At 46.2% G+C, this 12,248-nt stretch overlaps 1 protein-coding gene across 3 annotated transcripts in view; it reads left to right on the top strand.

The window, feature by feature from the left end:
- The window catches only part of CEP192 (centrosomal protein 192), a 241,915-nt gene that overhangs the window by 147,332 nt on the left and 82,335 nt on the right, over positions 1-12,248 (top strand). For all 3 annotated transcript variants that reach the window (XM_077270146.1, XM_077270148.1, XM_077270147.1), the window contains one exon: positions 9,211-9,332. In XM_077270146.1, coding sequence (XP_077126261.1) covers positions 9,211-9,332 — 122 coding nt within the window. The remainder of the gene's footprint in view (positions 1-9,210; positions 9,333-12,248) is intronic.

Here is a 12,248-nt window from a genome sequence, read left to right as displayed (position 1 = left end):
CAGTGGTCCAAGGTGTTTTTTTTAGATGAAATAGGGATTTTTGTGTACTCACCGTAAAATCCTTTTCTCAGAGCCACTCATTGGGGGATACAGGACCATTGGTGTTATGCTGTTGCCACTAGGAGGACACTAAGCAAACATAGAAAAGAATAACGCCTCCTCTGCAGTATACACCCTCTGCTGGCTCTAGCCTCAACCAGTTCGGTGACAAAGCAGTAGGAGCTTATAACTAGTAAAAACTAGCAAACAAGAGTACAATATGTCAAAACCAAAGAACAACACCAGCCAACAGGCTAACAGGGTGGGTGCTGTGTCCTTCAATGAGTGGCTCGGAGCAAAGGATTTTACGATGAGTACTCAAAAATCCCTATTTCTCCTTCGCCTCATTGGGGGACACAGGACCATGGGATGTCCTAAAGCAGTCCCTGGGTCGGAAACAGCATGACAAAAGAAACATCTTGTACCATCAGGCTACATCTGATCTACAGATGAGGTATTGCAGATTGCAGAATCCGTCTGCCAAGGGACGCATCTGCAGAAGCCTGAGAATGAATGTTATAGTGTTTTACAAATGTGTGCAGACTGGACCAAGTCGCAGCCTTGCAGACTTGTTGAGGCGAAGCCTGGTGCCGAATGGCCCAGGAAGCCCCCACTGACCGAGTGGAGTGTGCCTTAATCCCCGTCGGGATGGACTGTCCTCTGATACGGTAAGCTTCCTGGATCGTTGAACGGATCCATCTTGCTATTTTAGCCTTAGAGGCAGGCAGACCCTTCTTGTGCCCTTCTGGAAGCACGAAGAGGGCATCCGACTTGCGGAAAGACGTTGTTCGGGAAACATATTTCCTCAGCTCTCTTACCAAATCCAATGTATGAAGAGCTTTCTCGACACAATGAACCGGCGCTGGGCAGAACAAGGGCCGGACGATGTCCTCATTCAGATGGAAAGAAGAGACAACCTTGGGTAAGAAGGACATAGACGTCCTCAAGACCACTTTGTCCTGATGAAAGACCAGGAACTGAGGCCTATAAGACAAGGCCGCTAAGTCTGAGACTCGTGTGATTGATGTTACTGCCACCAGAAAGGCTACCTTCCAAGAATGAGTCAGTGATACATCCTGTAGTGGTTCAAATGGAGACTCTTGCAGAAGCGTTAAAACCAGATTAAGGTCCCAAGGTTCCAACGGCATTTTGTAGGGAGGGACCATATGGGAAACTCCCTGCATGAAGGTCTTGATTTGCGATCTGGTAGCTATCCTGCGCTGAAACAGGACAGATAAGGTGGAAATTTGACCCTTGAGGGAGGCAAACGCAAGGCCTGCGTCTAACCCTGCCTGGAGAAAATCCAGAATGGACGAGATTTAGAGCAGGAGTGGAGAACTTTCTTTGGTTCTGCACCAGGAGAAAAAGGCTTTCCAGGTGTGATGGTAAAAGCGTAACGATGTGGGTTTCCGGGTGCTGATCATAGTGGAGACCAACTGCTGAGAGAAGCCGGCCTGGGTTAGAATCCAGGATTCAATGGCTAAGCCGTTAAACTCAGGGCTCTCGAGTCCTGGTGGTAAATTGGACCCTGAGAGAGCAGGTCTGGGAGGTCCGATAGCCGCCAGGGGACATCGGCGACGAGTTGCACTAGTTCCGCATACCACACTCGATGTGGCCAGTCTGGGGCAACATGAATCACTGGAATCCCTTCCTCTCTGACCTTCCTGATTACTATCGGAAGTAGCGGAATGGGTGGAAACACGTAAGGGAGATGAAACTGATGCCACGGGAAGACCATAGCATCAGACCTGATGGCTAGTGGGTCGCAGGATCGAGCTATGAACGCTGGAACCTTGACATTTATCCTGGAGGCCATGAGATCAATATCCCGCGTACCCCAGCAATGGCAAATCTTCTGAAAGACCTCCGGATGAAGAGACCACTCTCCCGAAGCGAGACCCTGACGGCTGAGAAAATCTGCCGCCCAATTCTCTACTCCCGGGATGTGAGCAGCTGAGATGACTGAGCGGTTTCTTTCCGCCCATCGAAGGATGTGGGCTACTTTGAGCATCGCCATTCTGGTTCCCCCTTGACGGTTGATCTACGCCACTGCCGTTGCGTTGTCTGACTGAATCCGAATGGGACGACTTGCCAGAAGGGGATGAATTCGCAGAAGGGATAATCTGATTGCTCGGATTTCAAGAATATTGATAGGGAGCCGCAATTCTGGAGAGGACCAGCGACCCTGAGCCGTGTGGTGGCGGAAGACTGCCCCTATCTGAGAAGACTGGCGTCGGTGGTAACCACGAGCCACCGTACCATGAGAAAAGATTTCCCTTGATCCAGAGCGGACTTCAACGTCCACCACTTGAGATTGCCTGACCCCCTGGGACCGTCGGAAACGACGGTCCAGAGAAAACGGATTCCTGTCCCAGGCTGTCGGCAACGCCTGTTGAAGAGGGCAGAAGTGTAGTTGGGCGAATGGGACTGCCTCCATCGCTGCCACCATCTTACCCAGTACTTGCATGCCGAACTGTAGGGAGTGAGGCTGGGCAAGAGAAAAAGTCCAGACACCCCGTGTCATGCTGAAACTTTTTCCGGAGGGAGAATGACCAACCCTCGAGAGGTGTCAAGGATCATCCCCAAAAAGGAAATTCGCTGAGCTGGTGTCGGGGAGGACTTGTTCGGGTTCACCAGCCAACCCAGGCAAGAAAGGGAGTCCACAGTGAAGCTCACACACTCTGCACAGGCCTTAGAAGACAATCCTTTGATGAGCAGGTCATCTAGGTACGGAAGCACCACTTTGCCCGAGAGTGTAGTATGGACATAACGGCCGCCATGACCTTGGTGAACACCCTGGGAGCGGTGACGAGTCCGAAGGGCAAGGCAGTGAACTGAAAGTGCTCATTGGTGACTGCGAAGCGCAGGAATTTTTGGTGGGCAAGAAAGATTGGGATATGCAGATAAGCGTCTTTGATGTCGATGGATGCGAGGAATTCTCCTTTCTCCATCAAGGTGATCACTGAGCGGAGAGACTCCATACTGAAGTGACGAACTCTGATGAATTTGTTCAAAAGTTTCAGATCCAGGATAGGATGCATAGTCCTGTCCTTTTTTGTAACTACTAACAGGTTTGAGTAAAACTCTTTAAACCTTTCGTTATGTGGGACCGGGACAATAACTCCATCTTTGCGGTGTGTGGCTATGGCTCATTGGAATAGAGCTCCTCTTTCCGCCTTTGACTTGGGCGGGCGAGACAGGAAAAAACTGTGCTGGTGGAGGAGATGCAAACTCTATTTTGTATCCGGAGGACACTAGATGTCTGACCCCACTGGTCATGAACTACTGAAAGCCAGGTTTGATGGAACATACACTGTGTTACAAATTATTATGCACAAAGAGTTTATGAGTGATAAGGTTAGAATTTTTTTGTTTTTCATTTAAACTCATTGATGGTGATGCGTGTCAGGGCTCTTTATATCACTGAAAGCAATTGCAGATACCTGTGCAAATTAGTTTGGCAGGTGTGTCCAAATAAAGGCAAGACTACTTAAGAAGGCTATTCCGCATTATTAAGCAGCCTACATTTTTTGCCAAAATGGGAAATAAAAAGGATGTGTCGGCTGCTGAGAAGCAACAAATTGTGGAGTATTTAGGTCAAGGCATGACTACAATCAACATTGCCAAGACACTTGATCGTGATCATCGCACAATCAAGAAGTATGTAGCTGATTCCCAGCACACACGTGTGCGTGCTGATAAGGAAAAATTGAGGACCCTTTCCAACAGGCAATTGCGTAAGGTTAAAAGAGCAGCTGCAAAAATGCCTTGTCATAGCAGCAGACAAGTTTTTGAAGCTGCTGATGCCTCCAACGTCCCCAGAACAACAAGATGCAGGGTCCTTCAGAGATTTGCAGCTGTGAGTAAGCCATCCTGTCGACCACCTCTATCCAGTGCACACAAGCAGAAATGGCTCCAGTGGGCCAAATGATACATGAAGACTGACTTCCAAACTGTTTTGTTCACCGATGAGTGCCGTGCAACGCTCGATGGTCTAGATGGATGGAGTGGAGGATGGCTGGTTGATGGACACCCCATGAAAACATGGCTAAGGCGCCAACAAGGAGGAGGTGGAGTAATGTTTTGGGCTGGGATCATGGGGAGAGAGATTGTCGGCCCCTTTATGATCCCTGAAGGGGTAAAGATGAACTCCATAATCTATGTGGAGTTTCTAAAACAACACTTCCTGCCATGGTTCAAGAGGAAGAACCGTGCTTTCCGCAGCAAGATCATTTTCATGCATGATAATGCACCGTCTCATGCTGCAAAAAACACATCTGCATCTCTGGCTGCTGTGGGCATAAAAGAGGACAAACTTATGGTGTGGCCACCATCTTCCCCTGACCTCAACCCCATTGAGAACCTCTGGAGCATCATCAAAAGGAGTGTCTATGATGGTGGGAGGCAGTTCACATCTAAGCAACAGCTCTGGGAGGGTATTCTGTCCACATGCAAAACAATTGAAGCAGAAACCATCCAAAAACTGACAAATTCAATGGACGAGAGAGTTCAGAAGCTTCTTTCGAACAAGGGGTCCTATGTGCAAATGTAACATCACCTAGAATAAAGTTTTCACTTGAAAACTGTTTGATTTCATTTTGTAATAAGCTGATAATGCTTATAACTTCACAATTGACCATTTTTTTTGTTCAAAATAAAAGGTTGAAAACTCTGCTGTGCATAATAATTTGGAACATGCATTTTGAGTGTTTATTTTTTTTAAAAAAGATACTGTTTTCATAGGCAGTTTGTTCCAAAACATTGCAATTATACTAGAATAGTAGATGACTGGAAAATAACAATGACTGCAATTCAGAGAAAATATGAGGAAATATTATTTGCATAATAATTTGGAACACAGTGTAAGTAGACTGCCGCCTACTCTGTCTGTGTCCTCCGGATACCGTGACGAGTCATTGTGCAGATAAATTGCGGGATCTAGTTCCTTTCGATCCAGATCGTGGGGGCCTGGTTTTCCAGAAATGCGAGGACTTGTACGAAGGCTGGGAATTCCTGTATCTACGCGGAGGTTGAGCTGAGCAAGAGGAGGCGGTCGTGGAGGACCAGCCTCTGACGCCGCAAAACAAATCTGGTGTTGGTTTCAAAAAGGCCGGGGAAGCCTTCGATGAGGGAAGAATTTGCTTTTACCTCCGGTAGCATCGGAGATAATTTGGTCAAGTTTATCTCCGAACAAGCGGCCACTTTGGTAGGGCAGAGAAGTAAGAGATTTCTTGGAAGCAGAACCTGCTCGCCACTCTCTGAGTGAGTCAAAGTGCTCTCCTGATGGTAATGGCATTCGATGCTGCTAGAGCGGCGCAGTTAGCTGCATCTAGTGAGGCACGAACGACATAAACTCCGGCCCGGGCAATCTGATAGGCTAAATTGGACTCGTCGGGAGGCAGGTTACTGTCCTGGCTAATTTTAGCCAGAGCCTCCACCCAGGTTACCATAGCTCTAGCCACCCATGTTGCGGCAAATGATCGGGAAAGAGCTGCACCAGTGGCTTCAAAGACTGACCGCGTGAGATTATCGATCTGTCGGTCGGTGGGGTTCTTAATAGAAGAACCATCAGATTAAAGACGAGGGTTTTGGAAGCGAGACGTGATATGGGGGGGATCCACTGAAGGGGATTCAGACCACTCTGTCTTTAAGGTAGTAGGAAAGGGATATCGTGTCTCAGCGGCTTTTGCCCCGTGAATTTGTTTGTCTGGGCGAGTCCTGTGCTTTTGGATGATTTCCATAAACTCGGGGTGTTTAGCAAACACCCTGTGAGGACGTTTAGTTCTTTTAAAAGACAGTGTGATCCAGACTAGTCCTGGGCTCCTCATCCACCCTCAGAGCTTTGACTGCTTCAATGAGGGAATCCATTGACTCCTGGTACTCTTGCGAATCCGGGTCTACAGAGACATCAGACTTATATTCTGAGTCGTGTTCGCTGCGAACCCCTGGAGAGGGGGAGCGGGAAACGGACCTTGCAGATGCTGAGGCACAAGAGTGCCTGGGGGACAGACTAGGGTGTCATTTTCTAGAAATTTGCGTGTTCCGTGCTGTGGGACGGCTCCTGCCCGGGGATGTCTCTCGCATGGCTGAGGGGCTCTCTGCAACAGGCAAACAGATGTCCTGGCTTGAAGAGGAATCACGGAAGGACTCTATAACCTTAGCCAGAGAAGCCATGGACTGTGCTAGGGACGTAGCCCACTCAGGGGCGCTAGGTTCACTAGGGTCGGCAGTAGCGGAGGGCTCCTGTGCGCATGAAGGGCCGCAGGCTGTACAGAGAAGTACTGTGGCTACGGGGCAGAGAAGCCTTACATGTGGTACATGAGTTATACACGACTGTGTGTTTTGGTGGCCTTTTTTTGAGGTCTTAGGCTGAGACATATTGGCTGTTAAGTTTAGGTAGTGATACTGCAGGGAAGGGGTTAATCGTTTGCAGCTTACCCAAATGCTGTCCTGTACCCCCAGGGAATCAGATGAGTGTGTCTCCGGCATTCCGCTGTGCCCCCTGCTGTCTTGCGGTGCAGAGAGATGGCAGCTGAGATCAGGAGTTGCACTTCTCGTTAGAAACGAGAAGCGCCTGAGGGAGTGGGCGGAGACAGTACCAGCTGGCGTGAGAAGCGCCAGAAAAGTGGGCGGAACCGCCCCATGGGCGAGGTGATGACGAAACATGGCCTAGTCAGGCCTGGACCCGGGGGCTAAATTTTGTGTGGCCTGCGGATGGAGACGCGCGATCGCGGTAACTATGCCGTGCAATTGTCGGGTAAGAAGCCCAGGGACCGTGCGCTGTATAGGAAGCCCTCCTGCCGTCTGTGGATGCAGTCCACATGAACCCCAGCGGAATTGAACGCCGTCGGCCCGGTACCTGTAATGAGGGACTCCGGATTGCGAGATCTTCAGGTAGTGGCCGCGATGTCCAAAGCTCAATCTGCCATCCCTTTGATAGGGAGACGGAGAGGGACCATCTGCCTCCCATCATCATCCACTTTCAATAGTGGTGATGCTGTGGGGGCTGCACGGACGGCACTGGGGGCTCCTTGCCTATCCCGTGGGTTCAGTCCCTTGGGATGGATGTGGGGGTCACGTCCGGCTTTGGGCATGGCTCCAGAAGGGGGTACGTGGGGGCGACGCCCCACATTCCCGTCTGTTGGTGATGTGGGAAGAACGGAGTCCTGGAGACCCGTCGCCCCTGGAGAGAGCGCATGCATAAGAGCGATGCAGGAGGGGGTACAGGGAGGCGACACTCCGCTTTCCCGCCTGTTGAAGATTCGGGGAGATCGGGACCTTGAAAGGGCCCGTCGCCCCTTCATCCATAGGAAAAAATTAAGAATCAAAATGTAAAATAATAAAGTTGGGGTCTGAACCAATACCCAAGTGCCTCCTACAGACACTAAGCAAGAACTGGTTCAGGCTAGAGCCAGCAGAGGGTGTATACTGCAGAGGAGGAGTTATTCTTTTCTATGTTTGCTTAGTGTTCTAGTGGCAGCAGCATAACACCCATGGTCCTGTGTCCCCCAATAAGGCGAAGGAGAAAGTAAATTTTACATTTCATTTGGAAATCAAGGTCCCAGAGTCTGGAGGAAGAGTGGAGAGGCACACAATCCAAGCTGCTTGAGGTCTGGTGTGAAGTTCCACAATCGGTGACGGTTTGGGGAGCCACGTCATCTGCTTGTGTAGGTCCACTGTGTTTTATCAAGGCCAAAGTCAGCGCAGCCGTCTACCAGGAAATTTTTGAGCATTTCTTGCTTCCCTCTGCCCACAAGCTTTTTGGAGATGGAAATTACAATCTCCAGCAGGACTTGGCACCTGTCCACACTGCCAAAAGTACCAATACCTGGTTTAAAAACAACAGTATCATGGTACTTGATTGGCCAGCAAACTCTCCTGACCTAAGCCCATAGGGAATCTATGGGGTATTGTCAAGAGGAAGATGAGACACCAGACACAACAATGTAGATGAGCTGAAGCCTTCTATCATATCAACCTGGGCTTCCATAACACCTCAGCAGTGCCACAGGCTGATCACCTCCATGCCATGCTGCATTGATGCAGTAATTGATGCAAAAGGACCCCCGACCAAGTATTGAGTGCATTTACTGAACATACATTTCAGTAGGCCAACATTTCGGATTTAAAAATCATTTTTCAAGCTGGTGTTATAAAGTATTCTAATTCACTGAGATAATGACTTTTGGGTTTTCAATGGCTGTAAGCCATAATCATAAATATTAACAGAAATAAACTCTTGAAATGGATCACTCCGTTTGTAATGACTCTATATAATATGCAAGTTTAAATTTTTGTATTGAAGAACTGAAATAAATTAACTTTTTGATGATATTCTCATTTTGTGAGAAGCACCTGTATATATAATGTGCATATATATGCAATATATATTGTATGTCTGTATGTATGTATATGCATGTTATTTGTTATCCCTGTGTTCAGAAAAGTCCAAACTATCAAAATAAAAAATGATTAAACCGATGAGTAAACGCCGTAATGAGAAAAACAAGAGCCATAATTGTTTTTCAGTTGCCGCAATCAAAGCAGTATGTATCCTAAAATTGTATAAGTAAAAACACCAGCTTGCTACACAAAAGCAGTCCCCACATGGCTCCATTGATTGTAACTATTTTTATTTATTTTAAATACATAATTCTGAATTTTTTAAGCCAATTTAAATTGTAAAAGAAAAAGTTTGGTATCTTTGTATTCATACTGACCTGGAGAATTACATTTCCAGAGAATTGTTGCTTCGAAATATATGTATGACTAAAACCACAAAAAACAAACGTCAGAACAGCGTTTTATCACCATTTAGTCACACTTGGAATTTTTTGGGCCATTTTCCCTTACTTTTATGTGGTAATAAGAGGATAAAAAAATAGGGAAAAAATTAAAACGAAAAAACACATTTTGACTGAGGAAGGAAGGGGGTTAATATTCTGGAATTGCAGTAAGCTGCGATTGCTTTTGTGCCTATGGAATGATCCATGCTGTTGCTCTTTTCTTCGTATAGTATTGATAGCCTACCATGTTTACATCTACAGCCTCTTAGCTTCTCTTTTTCAATAACGTGGTTCTCTTATTGATATTGGGTCTGTTCTGTCAGATCTGTTTTGTTCTTTGCTTGAACTTCACTCAAAAATGGTTTCACATTTATTTTTTACCTAGATGATCTTGGATGTTTGCCAGATGATCAAAAGGTATCGTCAACAACTTTTGACATAAGGGTGCCCGAGCGTAAGCCAGATACAGCGAAGCATGCTAATGACGAGTACAAGGACGGCACACGGGTATATCTGAGTTAAAACACTTGTTATGTTATGCAGCATTACAAAATATGTTTAAAGACTCCTGTGGCCCTACATTTTTCTACTTTATCTGATGTGAATAATATGTAGTGTATCCTGTGCAATATAGTCCATTTACCTTTATACCGATCAGTAGACGACACTATTAAAACAAGCTGGGTATATTTTTGTATGACTTGCCTATCACTTCTAGTGAGATTTTTCATTTCAATAACTGAACCAGGCCACTGATCTGCTAATAACACAGTAGCAACTTCACCAATCTGATATGAAAAGGAAACATGACAGGTCTATGAAAACTGACCAAGTACAATTTAAAATGTGAATCCAGCTTCCCAATAATGTTTGATGTGACCTGTTATGACCCCAGTGGACAGGGTCTCAGAGGAACGTGTAAATCTGCAAGATGCAAAAATCCAGCTCATAGGGCTGTGGTAACTGGGTTGACCAAATAGCTACTCCTAACGCCAACACTAGAAGTAGCCGGGGATCATGCCTACGGTGATCGCTAGATGACTCGCGCCAGCCGGAGAATCTAACTACCCCTAGGAGAAGAAAACAAAGACCTCTCTTGCCTCCAGAGAAAGGGACCCCAAAGCAAGATACAAGCCCCCCACAAATAATAACGGTGAGGTAAGAGGAAATGACAAACACAGAAATGAACCAGGTTCAGCAAAGAGAGGCCAGCTTACTAATAGCAGAATAAAGCAAGATAACTTATCTGGTCAACAAAAACCCTATAAAAATCCACGCTGGAGATTCAAGAACCCCCGAACCGTCTAACGGTCCGGGGGGAGAACACCAGCCCCCTAGAGCTTCCAGCAAAGGTCAGGATACAGATAGGAACAAGCTGGACAAAAATACCAAACAAAACAAAAACAAAAAGCAAAGAAGCAGACTTAGCTTGAAAAACAGGAACCAGGATCAGAGGACAAGAGCACAACAGATTAGCTCTGATTTCAACGATGCCAGGCATTGAACTGAAGGTCCAGGGAGCTTATATAGCAACGCCCCTGAACTAACGGCCCAGGTGAGGATATAGGAAAAGACAGACGCTCCAGAGTCAAATCACTAATGACCACTAGAGGGAGCAAAAAGCAAAATCACAACAGTGACCCCCCAGCACCCCGTAGCCAGAAGTGCGTGATTACAGCCGTCAAAACTGGAAATCTCTCCATGAAAAATTTCCCCTCCACATACATTTGCATATGGCAAGTACGACCTTAATGGGAAGGTGCCATCAAAAAAATTTTTTTCCAGTGATTGAAAAAATTGAAAGAATTAATGTTTAAATTTTCTTAAAAAATATTATCATTTGTTTATAATTTAGTAAAATATGAAAAATAATTTTAAAAGGTTTGACATTTCCACTTTTAACCCCTTCCTGACGTCGGACGGGATAGTACGTCCGACGTCAGGTCCCCTGCTTTGATGCAGGGCTCCGCGGTGAGCCCGCATCAAAGCCCGGGACATGTCAGCTGTTTTGAACAGCTGACATGTGCCCGCAATAGCGGCGGGTGAAATCGCGATTCACCCGCCGCTATTAACTAGTTAAATGCCGCTGTCAAACGCAGACAGCGGCATTTAACTACCGCATCCGGCCGGGCGGCCGGAAATGACGTCATCGCCGACCCCCGTCACATGATCGGGGGTCGGCGATGCTTCAGTATTGTAACCATAGAGGTCCTTGAGACCTCTATGGTTACTGATCGCCGGTAGCTGTGAGCGCCACCCTGTGGTCGGCGCTCACAGCACACCTGATTTTCTGCTGCATAGCAGCGATCTGATGATCGCTGTTATGTAGCAGAGGCGATCGAGTTGTGCCTGCTTCTAGCCTCCCATGGAGGCTATTGAAACATGGCAAAGGTAAAAAAAAAAAGTAAAAAAAAATGTGAAAAAAATAAAAAAAAAACATAAAAGTTTAAATCACCCCCCTTTCGCCCCAATCAAAATAAATCAATAAAAAAAAAAAATCAAACCTACACATATTTGTTATCGCCGCGTTCAGAATCGCCCGATCTATCAATAAAAAAAAAGCATTAACCTGATCGCTAAACGCCGTAATGAGAAAAAAATCCGAAACGCCAGAATTACGTTTTTTTGGTCGCCGTGACATTGCATTAAAATGCAATAACGGGCGATCAAAAGAATGTATCTGCACCAAAATGGTATCATTAAAAACGCCAGCTCGGCACACAAAAAATAAGCCCTCAACCGACCCCAGATCATGAAAAATGGAGACGCTACAAGTATCGGAAAATGGCGCAATTTTTTTATTTTTTTATTTATTTTTTTTTTTAGCAAAGTTTGGAATTTTTTTTCACCACTTAGGTAAAAAATAACCTAGTCATGCTAGGTGTCTATGAATTCGTAATGACCTGGAGAATCATAATGGCAGGTCAGTTTTAGCATTTAGTGAACCTAGCAAAAAAGCCAAGCAAAAAACAAGTGTGGGATTGCACTTTTTTTGCAATTTCACCGCACTTGGAATTTTTTCCCATTTTCTAGTACACGACATGGTAAAACCAATGATGTCGTTCAAAAGTACAACTCGTCCCGCAAAAAAATAACCCCTCACATGGCCAAATTGACGGAAAAATAAAAAAGTTATGGCTCTGGGAAGGAGGGGAGTGAAAAACGAATACGGAAAAACGGAAAATCCCACGGTCATGAAGGGGTTAAACACTAGGGGGAGCAGCTAATGAAATTTGACAAAAACCTAGTGTACAACTAGCTCACATTACTGCACTGCAGTAATTATGGGCGGAGTCTGCTGACGTGTGTGATGTCTCCTCTCCTCCCCTTCTGGGTGTTTGCTAAGGGATAAGAGAGGATGATATTCAGGAACCCAGTGAGCAGCCATTTTGTTGGTGACTGCAAAGTTATACTGACAAGTAG

This window comes from Ranitomeya variabilis, chromosome 6 (assembly GCF_051348905.1).
Source record: "Ranitomeya variabilis isolate aRanVar5 chromosome 6, aRanVar5.hap1, whole genome shotgun sequence".
Classification (NCBI taxonomy): Eukaryota; Metazoa; Chordata; class Amphibia; order Anura; family Dendrobatidae; genus Ranitomeya; species Ranitomeya variabilis.
The sequence above is the reverse complement of the archived record's forward strand: the minus strand, read 5'-3'. Positions and strand labels throughout refer to the sequence as shown.